Consider the following 22,333-nt stretch of genomic DNA (forward strand, 5'->3'; position numbering starts at 1 on the left):
GCTATGACTTTGCCATGCTTAATGCTTGTCACTTTGGGTCCGGGTGCCATGATTCAGATCTGAACCATTTATGTTATTACCATTATATTCATATTCTAGATCCGGTCTTGCAAGTTATAGTCACCTACTACGTGTTATGATCCGGCAAACCTGGAGTGACAATAGTCGGGACCACTCCCGGTGATGACTGTAGTTTGAGGAGTTCATGTATTCGCCGTGTGCGAATGCTTTGTTCCGGTTCTCTATTAAAAGGAGGCCTTAATATCCCTTAGTTTCCAATAGGACCCTGCTGCCACGAGAGGGTAGGACAAAAGATGTCATGCAAGTTCTTTCCATAAGCACGTATGACTATTTACAGAATACATGCCTACATTATATTTATGAACTGGAGCTAGTGTCGTATGGCCCTAGGTTATGACTGTCTCATGATGAATATCATCCAATAAATCACTGATCCAATGCCTACGAATTTACCTTATATTATTCCTGCTAAGTTACTATTGCTGCTACTGCTATCGTTACTGCTACAAAATCGCTGCTATCATTGTTACCGTTACTATTGCTGCTGCTACTATTATCAAAACTATCATACTACTTTGCTACTGATAACTTTGCTGCAGATAATTAATCTCCAGGTCTGGTTGAATTGACAACTCACCTGCTAATACTTGTAAATATTCTTTGGCTCCCCTTTTGTCGAATCTATAAATTTGGGTTGAATACTCTACCCTCGAAAACTGTTGCGATCCCCTATACTTGTGGGTTATCAGGATAACATCCGGGAATGTTTTCCCCAAGTTTGGCACTTTCAGACAGGTGAAATGGAGGGGTGGTTCCATGTTCACTATACTAGGCGCGTGTGGCGGATGAATGAACTGCGTATTCGGATTCGTCTCATTTTTCTGAGCAACTTTCATGTATAAAGTATTTTCATCCGAGTTACGGTTTATTTTATATGACTTTCTGAAGTTTTAAACATTTCTGAAATCCTAGAATTAAATTTAATTCGAATTAATAAACAAGTAAATTGCTATGGGTACACATGAGTGTACCCAGCAATGTGTGCATGTGCATGACATGTGGGGCCAGAGGGCCCAATTGACCCAGTCAACTTTGACTGGTCCATTGATGAACAGTGTCAGCGGGGCCCAGTTGTCATTGACAGTAGTTTAATTGATTTTGCGTATCTAGTTTAATTGGTGGTGGGACCCAACTATAAGTGCCAGTTTTATTTAACAGGGGTCTATTAACGTTTTAGTTAATCTAATTATTCGGTGGGGTCTAGTGTCAGTGGCATGGGGGTGGTTAGCGCTAAGTTAATCCATGCCACATCAGCAAGCGAACGGGGGCGAGGCCGAGCTCGCCGTGTGGCTCTTCCGGCCGCTCCCGACGACGGCTAGAGGTGGGCACGGGGCAGGGGCGCCGATGCGTGCGGTGCGGCGGCGGCAGCCAGCGACGGTAGCAGGGGGCAGTAGCAGCATTGAAGGCAGCAGAGGATAGGGGCAGCAGTGGAGCGCGCCTGGGTGCGGAGGTAGGTAGCACCGCAGCTACAGCAGCAGCGAGCGACCATGGAGCGCGCAGGCAACGGCCAGCGGGAGGGTGAGGGCGGCGACAACGGGCGAGTGAGGCGAGAGGTGTGAGCAGGGGGGCGAGGCCACGAGTAGGCAGTCGTGCGCGGAGGCGAGTTCGCGGGCGGGCAGCGGCTGTGGCCAGGCGCGGCGGCGCGCCGGTGCAGATAGGTGTGTCCAGGGGAGCAGCAAGGCGCGCGCAGCGGTGGCAGAGAGCAGCAGTGGGCGTGCGCGGGCGCGGCCGGGGCTCACGGGCACGACCAATGTGAACTCACCGAAGCGTGATGGGGCAAGCGGACGCGGCCACAACGAGCAGAGAGAGGAAGGACGGGGGAGCGCTCACATGCGCTGGCGAGAAGGGGGCGTCGAGGTGCAGGGAGGTCCGGCGAGGGAGAGGCACGGGAGGTTCGGTGACGGCAGCAGGCTTCGGGGCGTCGGCGATGTGCGGCGGGGTGGCGCGCGGTATCGGTGTCGGCGGGGTCGGAGGCGCGATTGCCCCGATCCCGATCCAGACGGGGGAAGGAAGGGGAGGAGTGAATCGTTGGGGAAGTGGGGTGGGTGGACCGGTCTAGGTCACGGGCGAGTCGGGGGGTTATGGGGGCGCCGACTGGGCCGGCCTGGCTAGCCCAGTGGCCAGCTAGGCCGAGGCCCAGCGAGGGGAAACCTTTTGTTGTTCTTTTATTTTATTTTTTTAGTTCTCTCTTTTTTTAGTTCTGTTTTAGTTTTAGTTTTATAAAAATTATCACTGGTACCTAAATTTGTATTTATAATTATAATACTGCCACGGTAATTCTTAATCCATAATAAAATAGTTTAATATTTTATAAAATTCAATATGTGTTTATCTAATTGTTTTAACTATTTTAGAGCCTTTAAACACTTTAGCAAAGTTTGGTTTCTCCACCACAATTACGTATGATTTATCTGACACATTTAGAACATTTTAGTTTTAATGTTTGAAAACATTTACCGTTTGACGTGATTTTTAATTTGAATTTGAATCGGTCTCGAATCATTGCGAGTTTATCAACAGTAACCGACGTGATGTGGCATCATTAGCAGATGTTCACTGTAGCTTAATTATCCGGGAGTCACCCCCGGCGGCGGTTGTCGTGGACTACCTATCGAGCTACTTGGTGGCGAAGTTGTACCCAACCTTGTAATGCTCCAGCCATGGCGGCATCTGGACGGTAGGCGACACCATCGAGGCTCCGCAGCCTTGGCCGCGACCAGCACGCCCACCGTCACGGCCTCCATCAGCACGCCCTTCGCTGGCCTTCCACTTCCTGAGTTTTTCCTCCTTTGCGGCCTTCGCTTTGACGCGGTGATTTTGTCGTGTCACCGAGTTGATCTTCTGGGTGAGCGTGATGCTCGGATCCTCCTGCACCTCCACCACCTCCATCTCTGGCTGGTTCTCGTCCGGTTCCATGCATCGACATCGGGAGCGAAGAAGAATGTGGAAAAAAGAGCGGGAATTGGGTGAAGACTGGCATGATGGAAGAAGAGAGTGGGGGATTTTGGCGCAGAAACAATGCAGGATGCTACAAAAGTGTGGGATGCGCCTTCCTTTTGGGTGGGCCATGGATTTAAGAGTCAGATGTGTCTCGTGTCCAAACTCCCACATAGTCCCCACGCTTGGTTCCAGTTTGTGGGAAAAACATGGTCCGGACTACTCCATGGACGGATGAGTTTGGTGTTGGATGGTTTCCAGGGTCTGGACAGCGCGGTCCGAATGTATGCTAACACTTTAAGAGTCAGCTTTGGTGATGCCCTTATACCAGTCTAAACTAAGAGCATCTACAACTGGACTAGGAAAATCCGGACCCTGAAACGCCCGCGGACGCGCCCAGGCATGTCCTCGGGCAGTGGCCGGCCAATCCTAAAATTTTCTCATTTGCATCCAGATACCTCATATTAGAAATCTTAAATCCATATAAAAGCATGAAAAGGATAAAATCTACATAGTACGTAGATCAACTACCCTAGTGTCCATTATCTCCAGGATAAAATCCACATACTACGTAGATCAACTACCCTAGTGTCCATTATCTCCGTGCCCGGCTCCAGGTACATGGGCCGCAGCCGTAGCTTCGGCTCCTCCGCGTCAGCCTCCGCATCCATCTCCGCTTCGACCTCGTCGAAGAGCGCGACGGTCGCCGCTCGTCCCTGCCGGATGAACTGTCGGTTGGCCTCCACATAGGCTTCATTCTGGATGGACTCCAGGATGGCCTACTACTCCGCCATATCGGCCGCTTGGGCGACGGCGAACTCCGCCTCCACGTCCTCCATATTGAAACCCGGAGCCGGCGCCAGCTCCAGCTCCGGCTGCTCCGCCTCGTCCTCCTCCGGATCCGCCACCTCCATGGGAGTCGGCTGCTGCTTCTGTCCCTCCTCCTCCACCGCCTGTTCATCCTCCTCCTCCTTCGGCTTTGACGAGTCCGAAGGCAGCCCGGTAGTGATGCCGGCGGGGCATGTAGTGCGCCTCGCCTGGATCTCCTCCTCGATCTAGTACTGGCGCTCTGGCGTGAGCATAACGTACGTGGTTATCTTCTGCCGGACCATGGCGAAGCCAAAGAGCGTGGGAAGAGCGGGAGAGAGAAGGTAGATGGGCTCAGGCTGACGGCGCGGAGAGGGGGGAGGTGGATGGGCTAGGGTTGAGGGACGCCAACCGGTTTAAATAGCCGAATTTGGCCTCGGACGGCAAGCCGAAGCGGCGTCACGTGGCATTCACACCCCCCACATGAGGAGATGTCCGTCGGATCGTCGGGTTTCTGGGCGATTCCGCGTAGGACTTCATCATCAGTCTGACATGACGGACGCGTCCGGGCACGCCCGGTGCCCCATATCCGCGACATATTTGAGCTGGATATGAGAGGCACCGGTTAGTTCGCCTGTTTGAGCCCCTTTTGAAGTGCCCATCTAAATTGAATTTTTATGACCGGTCAGTAATCAGACCGTCCGCCCAAGTGTTTGAGACTGGTTTGGGGTGCCGGAGTCTAGAGCCTCAAGAAGGCAGGTGTCGGCCTTGCACGGTGGAATTTCCACGTGCGCGCGTACAATGCAGCACCACTTTATTCGGTACCAGTACTTTGGGGTGGACAACACAAGGGGACAAAACAGCGGGTCTCCTTCTCCGCGTTGATTCTTGAATCACGGAACGGAAGGAAGGAGCCGAGCCGATCCCCACTCCATCTCGGGTCACAGCAACTTCTCTTCCCCTCCTGCGTCCCAGCTGTTGCACTTTTCTGGGAAAGAACCCTTGGTGCTATCCTACCCCCCCATCCAAGTCCAAGCACAAGCAGCATCAGCGCCTTCACCCACTTGCTTCCTTACTGTTTCAGTTCTTGTTTGTTTGGAGTCGGGGCTTCCATTTCGTGGAGTTCTCGTCCAACCCCCTCCTTCCATGAGAGCTTCGAGGCGGCCGGATCTCCGCAAGTGACCATGAGCCAGAGTGAGTGGAGCTCTCTCATCCTTTGTTCCGTTTGATTCTTTGGTAGGGCTTGTGAGTTGACCTGGGCGGGACTCGACTTCTTGACCGGGGAGTCTAGTGCTTGTTAAGGTTGATGCAGTAGCAAGGAGGCCTTCTTCTTCTTGTGTAAGGCATTTAACGCTAGATTGTGTATTTCACCTTGGAATTGCTCTTTCTTGGGCCCTTCTAATATTATTGCGGCGATGATCAAATTTGGTCTGCAGCCGATCCTTTTCAGTAGCCGGGGCCATTTTTTCATGTTATACTCTATTTTTTAATTCTTATTACAAGGTCAATGGCCGTAACTGCTACAGTACCGTTTAATCAAAGAAGAGTTCAACTGTTGCTCAAGATGGTTTAATCAGCTTGTTTTCCATGACCTAGGGTTCCAAGTCTTAAATATTTCCGTTTTAATTCTGATCGAATGTAGAGTATAAACTTCTGGAAGCAGAACTATTATTTTCATTAAGATTTGTTGGGTGGCACTAGGCTTGTCTTAGGATTTCAAGTAATCCTGGTCTTCACCATATTGTTGTGCTTGTGCAAACATTGGATCATGTTTGACTTCCCAGCTTTATGTAGCATCATTGTTTCGAGGAGAGAATGATTGATTGCTTCAACTCATGCATAACTAAAGGTTACCTTAATTTTGGGCCTGGTACACAACCGACTACTACTTTATCTTATCTTCCAGTTCTTCCTCGCTTAGGTTTCGACATCAACGTGCTTCTCAGAGAAGCAAAGAGCAGGTGGTTAAAGCCTTCTGAAGTCTACTATATCCTGTTGAATCATGAGCAGCTCCAGATCACCCACGAGCCACCGAATAAGCCACCCAGTAAGCACATCTCCTTAATTTTGAGAAATTTGCTTTTACTTATATTTTACAATAACAGCGTCATTTGTTCTCTAGGTGGTGCATTATTCCTTTACAATCGCCGTGTGAATCGGTTTTTCCGGAAAGATGGTTATGCATGGCGAAGGAAGAAAGACGGAAGAACTGTCGGGGAGGCTCACGAGCGATTGAAGGTTTGCTTCAGAAAGCTCAGTATAGTGTCACAGTATTCCAGTTATTTTGTCTTGTCAACACTCTTGCCAACAAGAGAGGTTGCCGTCTGTCAGGACTTGTCGGGTCACTAGGTGTGCAAGTTCCTTCTAATAATGCATCATCCTTGCAAGTAGCGACACAATTGTACAGTCTGTGTGATGTTGTCTGGAAAATAAAATATCACAAATTATTCAGATCATTCACATCCATTTAGTTGAATTGCGTTGACATTTGTACATATTCATTTATAGTTCTTAAATGGATATCTTTGCCCAATCTGCTTTACCGTATAGTTTTTACTGCTCTGGCAAGCAATACATTGGAATTGGGACAAGGCAACAAGAAACAACTATGTCATTTTTTAGTCATTCTTTTACTTGATTTTTTTTGCGATCATTCTTTTACCTGAATATTGTATAGCTGAAATATCTTTATTTGGTGTTCTCTGCAGATAACTTACTTATGGTTTGGAATTTGAATATTTAATTCTAGAGATAACTTTAATTTATGAGAGACAGTGCAAGTGACAGGAGTCTTACATCTACTGTTCTTGCAAACAGTGTATTGGGCTTGTTCCTTTCTTTTAGCAATACATGTGTCTATGTATGTTGTGATATCTTAGCAATCACAGCAGTGCTAATACACATGCCTAGAAATGAGAAGATGTTGTATGGTTAGCTGCTGCCTTGTGACCTCATGGTCACGGGTTCAAGTCCTGGAAACAGCCTCTTGCAGAAATGTAGGGAAAGGCTGCGTACAATAGACCCAAAGTGGTCGGACCCTTCCCCAGACCCTGCGCAAGCGGGAGCTACATGCACTGGGGCTGCCCCTTTTTTTTTTAGAAACTTTGTACTAAATCAGCAACAATTAATATGGATCGGAGGGAGTAATGGATTTTACCGAAAAGTTTATAAGTAGAACTTCAGAATTAGTTGTTAATCAACACACTTAGCACTTAATCTTATACTCCCTCCGTCCGGAAATACTTGTCATAGATATGAATGTATCTAGATGCATTTTAGTTTTATATACATTCATTTTCATCCATTTCGATGACAAGTAATTCCGGACGGAGGGAGTATATGACATTTTCATATCAATGCAGGTTGGAAATATTGATGCTCTGAGTTGCTACTATGCTCATGGAGAGCAAAATCCATATTTTCAGAGACGATGTTTCTGGATGCTGGAACCGTAAGATCAGCTTCGCCATTAAGCTATCTCAGTATCTTAAGACTTCTTTGAGATTGTGAACTATGCCATTTATAATTTTATGTTACCGTTAGGTTGCAATTGTGCTAAGATGCCTGAGTGCTACTTGCTCCGTTCACAAATATAAGATGTTTTGGATATTTCAATATGGACTATATACGGACTGAAATGAGTGAAGAAACACACGAAAATAGTGAACGTCTTGTAATAGTGAGCGGAGGGAGTACTTGCTATTCATTTGCTATCTAGGAAACATTGCAAACATTTTTCTATGCAAAGAAGAGCGATTGGTACTATTTATTATAATACATATTCTCCTTTTCTGCAGTGCATACGACCACATTGTGCTGGTACAGTATAGAGAAGTAGCCGAGGTATGTGAGTATTATCTTTGGGAGCAAATATAGATTGCCATGATATCCTTTCCTGTGAATATTTTTCTGGTATTATCTGGTCAAATCATCTGTCTGGGAAGTGGGAAATAAATAGTGAGAGAACTTGACTGAGTGAGCTAACATATCCACATGTAAAAGGCTAATCAACAGTATCAGCTCATGCTGAAATTGAACTGGTCATCATGTGCTAAAATGTTAACCAGTGCAGCATTTCAGTCATCTCACTAAAATGAATATTCAATAACACTTATCAGCATGAGTCCATATCAGGATTAAGTTATACAATCTATCATTAGGAAGTGTCAAACCTGACCGTGGTTCTCTTCCACAGAGCAATCACTTGTTGCAGAGTGCTCTTGTAATATTGCACGTAAAACACCGAATAAATAGAAGTGGAAACTTACAGTTATGGTTGTACACATATAATATAAGTGATAACTGCTGCCCTGCGCCTTAAACATTTTCATAATGGATTAGATAAGGTCATTGCACTATTCCAGAGAAATTTCTTACGACCATTTGCGTAATTGGGTCTTTTAATAGGATTCTTACGACATTTCCTATCTACACAATTATAATCTGTTCCCACCAAATAACTGAAGTGGATTTTTTTTTCTTTGTAACTAATCCACACTGTTATAATCTGGTTTCACAAAATAGTGGTGCAGGTCTTCTCTTAAACTAATCTTCAACGTCCAAATCTGACCCTGGCAAAAATAAGCAGTGATCTTTTCTTTTTATCTCAATTGACGTGAGAATTTCGATCCCTCCAAACGAATGCGGCACCTTGATCTCACCTATTGATTATGAGCAATTTAATATGAACTTGAAAGTAGTATTCAAATCTATTTGATTTGATCTCACTCTCTTGTATAGTGATAAATTATTTCCATCCAATCTTTTTAATTTGAATACAATGGGAGCACATCCAATGAGTATATTTTTTTGCATGGAACTTTCTTATAGGGGCGATATTATTCAACATTGTCAAATGGATCTGCGGGATCTCTTTCGACCTTGAGTTATCCAAATGACATACATGGAAAGCACGGCTCCACATCAGACTTTAGCGAGGGCAATGAATCCCACCAGAGTTCTGTAACTGAAGTAAGTTCTTATTCTGCAAACAAAGAGGAAAACCATGACAGTGGCGTTCTACTAAGCATACCGGAGCTTCAGCAATCAACTGTAATGGGGATACCAGAGCTTGACCAGAGTAGTCTGGAACGAAGTTCCGAATTTTGCATGGTAAATAATAATGATTCTACAAACACATCTGGGCTCAACCAAGCTTTGAAGAGCATTGCTGAGCAGTTAAGTTTGGGTGATGATGACTACATTTACATAAATCAAGCGCGTTCTTTGGACTTCACTACAAATACTGAGGCTGCAGATGTACAGGGAAATCAGACAAGCAACAGTCTAGGTAAAGTTTCTGGTAACCCTGCATATCTTCCAAGCTAGATACATGGAAAAGCTAAACTAGAATATCAAGATTGATAAATAAAAATGGCATACTGACAAGCATGCTTTGTGCTTGATTTGCCAAAAGTTTCTCTCCTCACAGTACACCTTTGTGATTCAACCTTTTTTGCCGGCGTCTTGATATCACTTAATTTTGTGCCAAAAGTTTCATCTAGAGACGTCAATACACACTATAAGGCGTCATACTCTGGACTAACTTATTGATTGTCTGATATTGTAAATTAAATCATACGCATCCTTATTCAGGTGACGATGAAGCAAATCAAATTCGACCAGAAGGAGCTCATGGTGTTGGCAGGGGGATATCATCATCATGGGAAAATGTTCTGCAGTCCGATTTAGGTTTGCCAGCTTCATCTACATACCAGGTAAGGAAATGGTGACTGATTTTTATTATCCTCGTGTGATTTCTTCAACGTAAAGAATGAGTTGTGAAGAGTCTACTGTGTTATTCTGATTGCTTTTTTAAGAGGGATACCTGCAAAGTCTTCATGGTCTAATACCTTGAAAGACACTTTCTTTAACTAATTCATCGAGGGCATTTAAGTTGCTGTGCATTTAAGGTTTGGGCCATGATAGTACTACTCCCTCCGTCCCAAAATTCTTGTCTTAGATTTGTCTAGATACGGATGTATCTAACACTAAAACATAACTAGATACATCCGTATTTGGACAAATCTAAGACAAGAATTTTGAGACGGAGGGAGTACTTTAGTAACAGAATGCATAAAATGAAATGTCCTAACCATCTTGTTGGCTCCATGTCAAAATTGTGGTCAGAACGTACTTTACCATGCCCAGAACTATAACAGTTGTTTTACTATGTAAAGAGTGGTGATTCTTTCTTTGTTACCACCCTCAGTGAACTGTGTTGACACCTACATTTTACCATGAACAGTTTGGTGCCCACTATCAGCAAAGTTCGGAATATCAACCACCAGGAGGCCTAGACAGCAGTAATTTGCAGCTGCAAATTTCTGCCGCTAAAAGATTTCTTTTGGGATCAGAAGACCCTATCGACTCACCATCTTATATACCAAGAGATGAAGGAATCAATGGCATTAATACTCTTTCAGCTCATGACAGTAGTCTTGAAAGCTGTCTGAACCCGGATTGGCAAAGAACAACACCTGTAACACTTCAAAGCAGTTTGTACCAAAGCAATTCATGTGGCTATGAAATATCAGAGTTCTTCGACAATGGCCAGTTTGAACCGTCCTCCGAAGAAGATACAAGATTAACCGTGAAACAGAAGCAACAGTTTAGCATTCGTGAGATCTCTCCAGAATGGGCATTCTGCTATGAGGTCACCAAGGTACACCACAAACATTTTAGCTTTCTACGTCTTAACACCAACTATTCTTACGTCTTGTTGTTCCTCTCTCAATGCAGGTCATCATTACTGGAGATTTCTTGTGTGACCCGTCGAATATATGCTGGGCAGTAATGTTCGGTGACACTGAGGTGCCTGTTGAAATTGTTCAGCCAGGTGTTCTCCGCTGCCACACGCCACTACACAGTGCCGGAAAGCTCACACTCTGTATTACCACTGGGAATAGAAAAGTTTGCAGTGAAATCAAGGACTTTGAGTTCCGTGCAAAGTCAACGGCCTCTAGTTTCATAGATTTCGCACCGTCATCTATGAAGTCTACTGAAGAGTTGTCACTTCTTGCCAAGTTTGCAAGAATACTTTTGTGTGACAACGGATCCTCTGCAGCTTCAGGTGATGATCCTCAGCCTGGACAGAGTCCAAAACTTAAAATGAATGAGGATAACTGGCAGCGGTTGATTAATGAACTTGATGTAGGATGTGAAAATCCACTAAGCAGGGTTGATTGGATCATGGAGGAATTGCTGAAAAGTAAATTACAACAGTGGTTATCATTGAGGCTCCAAGGAGATGATGGAACGTGTTCTCTGTCCAAAAATGAGCAAGGTATCATACACTTAATCTCTGCGTTGGGCTATGACTGGGCACTGTCTTCAGTTCTCAGTGCTGGCGTTGGCATAAATTTGCGTGATTCGAATGGATGGACTGCACTTCATTGGGCTGCTTATTATGGAAGGTAATCAGAAAAATATATTCTACCGCTGGTTATTTAGATTCCGTTTTGACTAACCAGGACGAATCTTAACGTAAAATCAATGGTATAGGATTTAGATGTGCAATACTTAAGGCACATCTAGATGTGCCTTAGCAAACCTGTTTATTATAACTCTTAACTTCCTAAAAAGTTATTTACAGTTCTTATAAACAAATAATATATTCTTCCATTGGCTGAAGAAACCGTTGTTTTTCCAAAATTTCAAATGTGGTTGTACTTGGGTACTCTCAGCCCCCATGCCACTAACTTTGTAACAAGTAATGCCCAACTGCAGAACGTAGGTCACAAGTGAAGTAGAAATGGACACTGTATGTTGAATAGAAAAGATAACCTTTTAGCATCCAAGATGTCTTGACTAATGAATTTTGTGCACACAAAATGCAATACATCAGCATATCTTGAAATGACAGTGTATTATTTTTTTACATCTCTCTCCATATGTTAGCGTGTATTGCAATTTATTGGCATGGAACTAGCAAGCAACCTTGTTAAGTAAGTCTGTTTTTATTGCAGGGAAAAGATGGTTGCTGCACTTCTTGCTGCTGGTGCTTCAGCTCCAGCAGTCACCGATCCCACTGCACAAGATCCAGTGGGCAAATCAGCAGCTTTCCTGGCTTCTGAGCAAGGACATGTGGGCCTTGCCGGCTATCTTTCAGAAGTGGCGTTAACTAGCTATCTTGCATCGCTGACTATAGAAGAGAGTGGTATTTCAGATGGATTAGCTGCAATTGAAGCAGAGCGAGCAGTAGAGAGCATATCTCAGAGGAGTGCCCAACTTCATGGGGGCACAGAGGATGAACTCTCACTGAAAGACTCTTTGGCGGCTGTGAGAAATGCAGCTCAAGCAGCGGCACGAATTCAGAATGCCTTCCGTGCCTTTTCTTTCAGGAGGAGACAACACAAGGACGCTCGACTTAAGGATGAATATGGGATGACACAAGAAGATATAGATGAACTTGCAGCTGCATCAAGGTTATACTACCAACATCATGTTTCGAACGGTCAGTTTTGTGATAAAGCAGCTGTTTCAATTCAGAAGAAATACAGAGGTTGGAAAGGGCGCAAGAATTTTCTCCACATGCGCAGAAATGTGGTTAAAATACAGGTAACAGAGTTATAAATATTTGGTTTAAAAACTGCATTCAAGTTGAACTTGCTGGTATATGATTGGGCTTTGAACTAGTACGTGATATCAGGTAGGTTGTGTTTTACTTTGCTAACATTAAAGACCTCACTTTGTACAGGCTCATGTAAGAGGTCACCAAGTGAGAAAGAAGTACAAGACATTTGTAAGCACTGTTAGTGTGCTAGAGAAAGTAATACTAAGGTGGCGCCGGAAAGGACATGGCCTACGTGGCTTCCGAGCCGAACAATCAGTGATGATTGAAGCAGAAGAGGGAGAGGAGGAAGACGATGATGACTTCGATGATGATGAAGCAGTCAAGATCTTCCGTCGGCAGAAGGTTGATGAATCTGTGAAGGAGTCTGTGTCAAGAGTGTTGTCCATGGTGGACTCTCCTGAAGCAAGGATGCAGTATCGTAGAATGCTCGAGGAATTTCGCCAGGCAACTGTAAGTAGTTCATGGATTTGACATTTAAACAATGTTGTGATCACAAGCCAAGTTGCCCAATGAAACTATAGTTCATACCATGATCTAGAAATATTAGAAAGATAAAGAGCAATTTTCTCAAAGAACAAAAGGACTGAGGTGCTAACCTCTTTCAAGGGGGCGAATCCATATGTAGGGAAATCTTACTCTTTGATGTGTAAAGCATAAAGTAGTGATATGCACAGTGTCAATTTGAAACAAAATACTTCTGAAGAGAAAATACCATTTATTTTTCATAGATGAACTCCAAATGTTGACAGCTATGTAGAACGCATTAGAGTGCATTTGGTTTTGTTCTTTCTATCCAAAACCAAATCTCAGCAGTGCACTTACGATGCTGGTCTAAATGCAGGCTGAATTGGGTGCATCTGATAAGGCAACATCATCGATACTTGATAATGACTTACTGGTAGAAATCGACAAGTTCACATGCTGAAAGGCGCGCGGCGCAAGGAGCGTTTGCAGAGCTTCCTAGAATGATGTGAAGTAACTAGGTCTTTGGTACAGTATGCAGCCCACTGTGACCTGATAGCGTGTGTCCAGTTTGTACAGTGTTTGACTGATTGTTGTAGAGTGATGGTTGTATCGGACGATGTAGATGCCGGGAGTAACACCCTTCTGTTATCTAAAAAGAGGATGACGGTTCTCTGTAGTGTTGTCTGTAAGTTATGTATTACGGAGTAATTGGGAATGGCAGGTTATGAACACCATATCAGGTATTTTAACTTAAAGGTTGCTCGGTAGAATTTGGTCAGCATATTCTTTCGTTTCCACTGAATGATGCATGGCCTACGCAATTTCGAGAACCGGATTGTTCACATGAGCTACTAGTAACTAAATTGATTGTTCGATGATCCGTTTGATCTTTGGATGCAGATGTATTTGGTTATGAAACAAGGAAAACTAAACAATGCAGAAATTGTATGGCATATCTACTGGGTCCCTAATGTGCAAGAAGTATAGATGTAGGTGTTTTACTACAGTATTGCATGAAGGCGTTTCTTGGTTAAGAGCGAATGGCAGGAATCCTCTATCACGTGAATGTGAACAGAACATATTCTTTGCGCCATTCCATCATTCCAAAGGCTCTAAAACTCTCATGCGAAAAACTTAGAAGGATATCAGTTCTACAGAACTCCCTCTGAATAAATACGATCGAATGGGAGACCAATTGCACAGCTATGGACTCAAATATTTTACAGGCATATCACGATCTTTCAGCACTTTCACTTCAAAGAAAAGAATATGCTCCAGACAGAACACAAGTCCACATAAACATTGATCACAAAAGAAAAGAAAGGGAGCATACACAAGCATTGGAGCCAACGTCGAATCCTCAGAGAAAATAGAAGGATAGCCCCTGTTATGGCCATAGCCATATTGGTGCACCTTACACGTGTTCCGGTTACTAGCAAAGCTGCATTTAACGCCACTCGTTACATTTCTCAAATCCTTAAGGGCAATACAGCACAATTTCACAATTTTGTAACAGTGATCAGGTCATATCGCATCTACTTTGGTCATATCCCATTCACTCTCCAATTAAAGAGAGCGCCGTACGCAGTTTGGCCTTGGCACCCATCAAACTGTCAGATCCCTTGAGACTTGTAAGAATTGATTAGCAGCAACAACTCACACTGAGCAAGGGCTTTGCCACATTGATATATCTGATATTAGATCACGGAGTTGATCGATGAGGAGTTTCAGCTGTTTGTTTTTGCTTTCAATTTCCTGCAGCAGAATCCCAATGTTAGACTTCCTTACCAGAAAAATGTACGTTATGTTACATGTTCCTGGATTAAAAGACGGATATTGTAAGTTGCCATACAGCCGATTTGAACTTCCAGACAGCATGGATGCTACTACCTCCGTCCCAAATTATAAGACTTTAGCCTACCAAAAACATCTTATAATTTGGGACGGAGGAAGTACTATACAGAGAAGCTTCCACTAGGGACACACTGGAATAGCTTCTAGTGATTGCTAGGGGTACTTAAAATGATCCATTTTTAATTCTATATAGAAAGGATGGTGCGCTCCAACCTCTGGAAAACCTTGTTGCACTGCTCTAAAGACATACATCAACATTGGTAAATTCAAGGCATGCAGATGATGGCACATAAAAAACAGATGCACTTCTGCGCCTTTACCAGAATAATTCCAGAAACATGTAGAATGAACATACTCTTCATGTATACAACAGAATGAACAAGACAATCCAAGCACTGGGAAACCAGAACCAAGACAAAGAAAAGAACGAGGGGCTCTGTCTGGGAAACTTTAGGTTTGCAGCCAAAGACCGGCCTGTTTTTTGAGGCATTTTTGTCATGAGATTTAAAAAAATTATCAAGCCATATATCAATATGTCATAGGCACCAATATGGACATCTCATTCAAAATAGGTTACTTGGAGGTGCATCTGACGTTCAACGACTGATCTGGTACCAAGTACTGACTGGTTCCTGATAATATCCTGAGTCATGCCTAATGGTATCAATCATAATGATTAGACCTTCTCAAGGGAGTACCTTTCTCAAAGAAGATGCACGCTCTTCCAATCTCTCAATCTCGGCTTGATCACCTTTGGATTCTGTTGGCCCCATCTCCTGAAAATATCCCGACATAATTATAGACGCGTAACAAAATGAGAACCTAGTAATCACGAGCACTGATTTTAATATAAGTGGAAACAGAGGGAATTAGATCGACACTGGATGTTCGTTCTGTTGATTCAATCATAGCTACAGCAAGCAAATTTTATCCAGAATGGCATAAGCATAACTAGTAATAAATCTGTTCACGGAGCAGGATGATAATCAACCCCCTTCCCGAAACCAAAATCTCGGTTCATATAGATATATAGTAGGATAAACAAGTCGTATCTACCCAAAGTTCTTGTTCGCCCCCATTTAATGACCAAAAACTCAATATCTCCTCTGTTCTAGGGAAATAATGGTTAGCATTTTCAACTGCTCAAATGTGGCAAAATTCGTTTGCTAAAAATGTTATGCATTTTATTGATTTATTATCGAGTCAGACAAGAAAAAGGCACTTGACTCACTAGTTTCAAATAGACCCATATCTCCAAAATCGAAATGCCATTTTTCAAAGCTGTACCATTGAACTGTCCCTAATTTAACATCCGGATAGTTGTTCTACAATCTTTCCCACCGAAGGTACATGGATCCCGCCGCACATTCTCCTCAGGTTCACACGCGGTATGATAGATGTTAGGATCGCATGGCCCAGTCCATCAAGTTCTCACCTGAGTAGAGGGCGACACCGCGGCAATGGACGCGCGCAAAGCCGCCACGGCGATCTTGTACCGGTGCCTCGCCTCGTCGAGCGAACCACCAGAGCCCCCCGCGGCTCCCCCCATGGCATCAGCGTCGGAGTCGGCGGAGTGGGGTGGTGGGGGAGCTGCGTTTTGGTGGTGGGGATGCTGGGAGGCGGCGGAAGCGGCGGAAGCGGCGGTGGCGGTGGCGGAGGAGGACCAGAGCGCGGGGTTGCAGAGCTCGTCGTTCATGGAGGAAAGGATCTGGAAAGCGGAGGCTATCGTCTCCTCGAGGTGCCGCTGGCCCTCCGCCGCCAGCTCCTGCCTCCGCCGAGCTGCGACTGAGGCCATTAGTTAATCTCGCCTGAACCCTAGCTCTCGGCCGCCGATCTGAGCTTAGCTCGGTCCTGGTAGCTACTGTAGCTTGCTAAGCACTTTCCGGGTCGACCTAGTTAAGAGCCGAATGGGCTTAAAGGGCGAAACTGGGCTCGTGTCTGGCCTCGCTCGTCCAGCACCATTTATATGTCTCAAAAGTTGCTAAAAAAATGTCTCAAAAATAAAATCTCTACAGTTTTTTTGGATAAATTTGTGTCTACTATTTGAATGCCAGTGCGTTGTCATGGAATACAAAACTGTGAAAGATAAATAACATAATTTACTACATTTTGAAGATTATATTTAAGTCCTAATAATATTTTATTAACAACATCAGCTGAATAGAGAAAATGCTAAAGCTAAGCATATATTTTTATCATGAGAAAAAAAGCTGGAAAAGTAGTAAGCACGAGTTATTTCAGGTACATAGTCTCACCACTCACAGCATAAAATGGTACATCGAGAAAACAAAATAATAATGATTGATTGCAATGATAGAATAAAATGGTACATAGTCTCATCACTAGAGCCATCTCTCCAAGCAAAATAGATGTGTTGTCGTGAACAAATAACAGTTCAACGGCGATTAAATTGCAATATTTATGATTATGATCACTCATGGCATAATCTAATATAGATATTATGTCAGTGACATGTAAACTATTAATCCAAGAGTATATACAACTAATACTCAACCCAAAGATTGTTATCCACATGCATCTCAGGGTATTAAGTTCATAACAAACATAGCATTGCAATAAGCACCATGATACAATGTAGACAATAAAACTATCACCCAAGCGTGATAAAAAATCATTGTTTTATTCTTAGTAACAACAATACAATACAATACATGTCTTGTCACCTCTTGTCACTCGTATATAGCACACTGCATGATTGAACCCGCTATCATACACCACTCACTCTGAAGAACTACTAATCAAACTTGGCCAAAGAAGAAAAATAGATCGGTGAGCATATATGACTACTTAGTTATGCAGCAAATGGAACCATAGAAAAGTCAATAAAATTCATGAAAAAATATGATCATAAAGTGACAATTCATCGTATCCCAATAAACACAACACCGATTACATCAAATTAATCTTGATCATGTGAGGCAGCTCACAAGAGCCTTGTATTGAGGCATAAGGGAGAGGGTGTCATTTAGCTACTGCTAGAAATCCAACGTCCTAAGGAAACCACTCACACCTGGACATGGTGGCAGCAAGGTCGATGAAGATGGCTCCGATGATGGATTCTCCCTCCGACAACACGCGGGAACAGGCCTCCAATTGGATCTCCCCGAAACAGGAACTTGCGGTGGCAGAAAAATCGCGAAAAATTGGTGCGGGGGGTTTCAGGAAATATATAATAGGTTGAGGGGGCATAACACGGTGCAGGGGGCACCAAATGGGCCCACCACACAGCTCCACTTGCCTGAATGGCTTGACATAATTGAAGGAAATATGCCCTAGAGGCAATAATAAAGTTGTTATTTTATATTTCCTTATTTCATGATAAATGTTTATTATTCATGCTAGAATTGTATTAACCGGAAACTTGATACATGTGTGAGTACATAGACAAAATACTGTGTCCCTACTATGCCTCTACAAGACTAGCTCGTTAATCAAAGATGATTAAGTTTCCTAACCATAGACATGTTTTGTCATTTGATGAATGGGATCACATCATTAGTAGAATGATGTGATGGACAAGACCCATTCGTTAGCTTAGCATTATGATCGTTCAGTTTTATTGCTATTGATTTCTTCATGTCAAATACATATTCCACCGACTATGAGATTATAAAACTCTCGGATACCGGAGGAATGCCTTGTGTGCTATCAAACGTCACAACATAAATGGGTGATTATAAAGATGCTCTATAGGTTTCTCTGAAGGTGTTTGTTGGGTTGGCATAGATCGAGATTAGGATTTGTCACTCCGAGTATCGGAGAGGTATCTCTGGGCCCTCTCGGTAATGCACATCATAAAAAGCCTTGCACGCAAAGTGACTAATGAGTTAGTTGCAGGATGATACATTATGGAATGAGTAAAGGAACTTGCCGGTAACGAGATTGAATTAGGTATGAAGATACCGACGATCGAATCTCGGGCAAGTAACATACCGATGACAAAGGGAATAACGTATGTTGTCATAATGGTTCGACCGATAAAGATCTTCGTAAAATATGTAGGAACCAATATGGGCATCCAGGTTCCACTATTGGTTATTGATCGGAGAAGTGTCTCGGTCATGTCTACATAGTTCTCGAACCCGCAGGGTCGCACGCTTAACGTTCGTTGATGCTAGAGTATTATTGGGATATTTGATGAGTGGTAAACAAATGTTGTTCGGAGTCCTGGATGAGATCCTGGACATCACGAGGAGTCTTGGAATGGTCGAGAGGTAAAGATTTATATATAGGAAGTCATATTTTGGGTTTTGGAAAAAGGTGCAGTTTTTTCGGTATTGTACCGGGAAGCTTCTAGAAGGTTCTGAAGGATTCCGGAGGGGTCCGAAAGTCCACAAGTTGGTTCACCATGACCCAAGGGCTAGCATGGGCTGCGGGGAGGTGACATGGCCTTATTTGGCTAGGCGCACCAAGTCCTCAAAAGCCCATGTGGCTAGGGAAGGCAAAAAAAGGAAGGAGTCCTAGTAGGAATAGGATTAGACTTGGAGTCCAAGTCCTCTCCCCCTTAGTTGTGCCCTAGGGCTTGGAGGGGCTGTTTGCCACGCCCCTCCACCTATATATAGAGGGGAGGGGGCGCCCCAAGATCACACACCAAGCCCTTGGCGCCCCTCTCTCTCCCGTTACTCCGTAGTTCCACCGCCTCGTCCCAGCGACGCTTAGCGAAGCGCTATCGGTGCTCCACCACCACCATCACCACCACACCGTCATGTTGGTTGTGATCCCATCTACTTATCCTCTCCCGCTTGCTGGAGCAAGAAGGAGGAGACGCCATCGATCCGCATGTGTGCTAAACTCGAAGGTGTCGTCCGTTCGGCACTAGATCGGTTGGATCATGATCGGATCGCGAAGAAAGTTTGACTACACCAACCGCGTTGTGAAATGCTTTCGCTTTCGGTCTACGAGGGTACGTAGACACACTCTCCCCCTCTCGTTGCTATGCATCTCCTAGATAGATCTTGTGTGAGTGTAGAAATTTTTTGAAATTGCATGCTACATTCCCCAACAGTGGCATCCGAGCCAGATCTATGCGTAGATGATATGCATGAGTAGAACACAAAGAGTTGTGGGCAGTGATCGTCATACTACTTACCACCAATGTCTTATTTTAATTCGGCGGTATTGTTGGATGAAGCGGCCCGGGCCAACCTTACATGACCACGTTCATGAGACCGGTTCCATCGACAGACATGCAACTAGTTTTGCATAAAGGTGGTTGGCGGGTGTCTATTTCTTCAACTTTAGTTGAATCGAATTTGACTGTGGTCGATCCTTATTGAAGGTTAAAACAGCAAACTTGATAAATCACCATTGTGGTTTTGTGTCGTAGGTAAGAAAGGTTCTTGCTAGAAGCCCGTAGCAGCCACGTAAAACTTGCAACAACAAAGTAGAGGACGTCTAACTTGTTTTTGCAGGGCATGTTGTGATGTGATATGGTCAAGACATGATGTGATATATGTTGTTGTATGAGATGATCGTGTTTTGTAAAAGTTATCGGCAACTGGCAGGAGCCTTATGGTTGTCGCTATTTTGTGTGAAATGCAAACACCATGTAATTGCTTTACTTTATCACTAAGCGGTAGCGATAGTTGTAGAAGCAATAGTTGGAGAGACGACCATGACGCTACGATGGAGATCAAGGTGTCGAGCCGGTGACGATGGAGATCATGATGATGCTTTGGAGATGGAGATCAAAAGCACAAGATGATGATGGCTGATGTCTACTACGCAACCTTCTTCTTGTAGACGTTGTTGGGCCTCCAAGTGCATAGGTTTGTAGGACAGTAGCAAATTTCCCTCAAGTGGATGACCTAAGATTTATCAATCCGTGGGAGGCGTAGGATAAAGATGGTCTCTCTCAAGCAACCCTGCAACCAAATAACAAAGAGTCTCTTGTGTCCCCAACACACCCAATACAATGGTGAATTGCATAGGTGCACTAGTTCGGCGAAGAGATGGTGATACAAGTGCAATATGGATGGTAAATATAGGTTTTTGTAATCTGAAAATATAAAAACAGCAAGGTAGCAAGCGATAAAAGTGAGCGTAAACGGTATTGCAATGGTAGGAAACAAGGCCTAGGGTTCATACTTTCACTAGTGCAAGTTCTCTCAATAATAATAACATAATTGGATCAATAACTATCCCTCAACATGCAACAAAGAGTCACTCCAAAGTCACTAATAGCGGAGAACAAATGAAGAGATTATGGTAGGGTACGAAACCACCTCAAAGTTATCCTTTCTGTTCTATCTATTCAAGAGTACGTAGTAAAATAACACGAAGCTATTCTTTCCGTTCAATCTATCATAGAATTCATACTATAATAAGACCTTAAGACACAAATCAACCAAAACCCTAATGTCACCTAGATACTCCATTGTCACCTCAAGTATCCGTGGGCATTGTCGGTGTCAAAACCGGCGGATCTCGGGTAGGGGGTCCCGATCTGTGCGTCAAGGCTGATGGTAACAGGAAGCAAGGGACACAGATGTTTACCCAGGTTAGGGCCCTCTCGATGGAGGTAAAACCCTACTTCCTGCTTGATTAATATTGATGATATGGGTAGTACAAGAGTAGATCTACCACGAGATCATAGAGGCTAAACCCTAAGAGCTAGCCTATGATGGTATGATTGTAATTGTGATCGGCCTTCTAAGGACCAACCTCTCCGGTTTATATAGACACCGGAGAGGGCTAGGGTTTACATGGAGTCAGTTACAAGGAAGGAAACATAATATCCGGATCGCCAAGCTTGCCTTCCACGCCAAGGAGAGTCCCATCCGGACACGGGCCGAAGTCTTGAGTATTGTATCTTCATGCTTCAATAGTCCGGACGTTGTACACAGTCCGGCTATCCGGATACCCCCTTATCCAGGACTCCCTCAGTAGCCCATGAACCAGGCTTCAATGAGATGAGTCCGGCGCGCAGAATTGTCTTCGGCATTGCAAGGCGGGTTCCTTCTCCGAATACTCTAAAGTAGTTAGCGAACACGTAGACCATGTCCGGATCTGCAAGATGATCTTTACACACCGCTGTAGAGAGAATGATACTTCACAAATGCAATCTGCTGACAACTTTTTTGATGACGTGACATGTTATTATGGTCGGATCGTTACTCGAACCGTTTTCCCACAACCAGCTACAGTGCATATTACGAGGCAGTTTCTGTGACACGTCTTGTCAAAGCAGAGATCATGTCCCCTTATCGCGGGATTCTCATCAATACGGGTATGGGTAATCCCACCACGCCATCAATTGTGGCACTTGGGAAGCAAGCGATTCCCAACGGGCAAGTGGGGAGGCGCACCGTTTTCAGTGCCTCTATAAAGGGATAAGATTTCCCCATTTTCGCCCACGCCTCCTTTCTTCCTTGCCCATTCTTTCCCCCTCGAGCTCCAACGCCCAAGCCCAAGTCTTCTCCGCACGGCTAAACATGTCCGGAGCAGGAGGCAAGTGGGTGGTTTCCACCGTCAAGGAGAGGCATGTTACAAATCTTCGGGCGACCGGATACTTGGCCGCAGACATTGCGCACCGGCTACCGGACGCTGGGCAGGTCATCCCGACCCCAGGACCCCACGAGAGGGTCGTGTTCG

At 44.2% G+C, this 22,333-nt stretch overlaps 2 protein-coding genes across 3 annotated transcripts; one reads left to right on the plus strand and one right to left on the minus strand.

Annotated features, from left to right (window-relative positions):
* Nucleotides 1–4,705: 4,705 nt before the first annotated feature.
* On the plus strand, nucleotides 4,706–13,695 carry LOC119364104 (calmodulin-binding transcription activator 4-like). 2 transcript variants are annotated; one of them, XM_037629512.1, is made up of 13 exons: nucleotides 4,880–5,019; nucleotides 5,747–5,872; nucleotides 5,948–6,063; nucleotides 7,188–7,276; nucleotides 7,623–7,668; nucleotides 8,656–9,115; nucleotides 9,421–9,542; nucleotides 10,073–10,489; nucleotides 10,567–10,897; nucleotides 10,982–11,240; nucleotides 11,793–12,384; nucleotides 12,524–12,850; nucleotides 13,242–13,695. In XM_037629512.1, the coding sequence occupies exons 1-13, from the start codon at nucleotides 5,010–5,012 to the stop codon at nucleotides 13,323–13,325; spliced, it is 2,979 nt and encodes a 992-aa protein (XP_037485409.1). In that variant the 5' UTR covers nucleotides 4,880–5,009; the 3' UTR covers nucleotides 13,326–13,695. The 2 variants fall into 2 exon arrangements, with proteins under 2 accessions (XP_037485410.1, XP_037485409.1); XM_037629513.1 differs by having other exon boundaries at nucleotides 4,706–5,019; nucleotides 10,567–11,240.
* Nucleotides 13,696–14,083: 388 nt separating this feature from the next.
* LOC119364105 (mediator of RNA polymerase II transcription subunit 30-like) lies at nucleotides 14,084–16,638 on the minus strand. Its single transcript, XM_037629516.1, has 3 exons — nucleotides 16,155–16,638; nucleotides 15,418–15,495; nucleotides 14,084–14,620 (listed from the first exon to the last, which is right to left on the minus strand). The coding sequence occupies exons 1-3, from the start codon at nucleotides 16,512–16,514 to the stop codon at nucleotides 14,522–14,524; spliced, it is 537 nt and encodes a 178-aa protein (XP_037485413.1). The 5' UTR covers nucleotides 16,515–16,638; the 3' UTR covers nucleotides 14,084–14,521.
* Nucleotides 16,639–22,333: the final 5,695 nt, after the last annotated feature.

The sequence above is a fragment of the Triticum dicoccoides genome, chromosome 2B (assembly GCF_002162155.2).
Source record: "Triticum dicoccoides isolate Atlit2015 ecotype Zavitan chromosome 2B, WEW_v2.0, whole genome shotgun sequence".
Lineage (NCBI taxonomy): Eukaryota > Viridiplantae > Streptophyta > Magnoliopsida > Poales > Poaceae > Triticum > Triticum dicoccoides.

Excerpts from the sequence above, each read along its gene's own strand:
- LOC119364105 (XM_037629516.1), bottom strand. The coding sequence starts at position 16,514 with ATGGCCTCAGTCGCAGCTCGGCGGAGGCAGGAGCTGGCGGCGGAGGGC. Across the intron at positions 15,496-16,154 it reads CGGTGTCGCCCTCTACTCAG|GAGATGGGGCCAACAGAATC; the intron begins GTGAGAACTTGA and ends GGATATTTTCAG. Across the intron at positions 14,621-15,417 it reads GTGCATCTTCTTTGAGAAAG|GAAATTGAAAGCAAAAACAA; the intron begins GTACTCCCTTGA and ends ATTCTGCTGCAG.
- LOC119364104 (XM_037629513.1), top strand. Across the intron at positions 7,669-8,655 it reads AGTATAGAGAAGTAGCCGAG|GGGCGATATTATTCAACATT; the intron begins GTATGTGAGTAT and ends ACTTTCTTATAG. Across the intron at positions 9,543-10,072 it reads CAGCTTCATCTACATACCAG|TTTGGTGCCCACTATCAGCA; the intron begins GTAAGGAAATGG and ends TACCATGAACAG.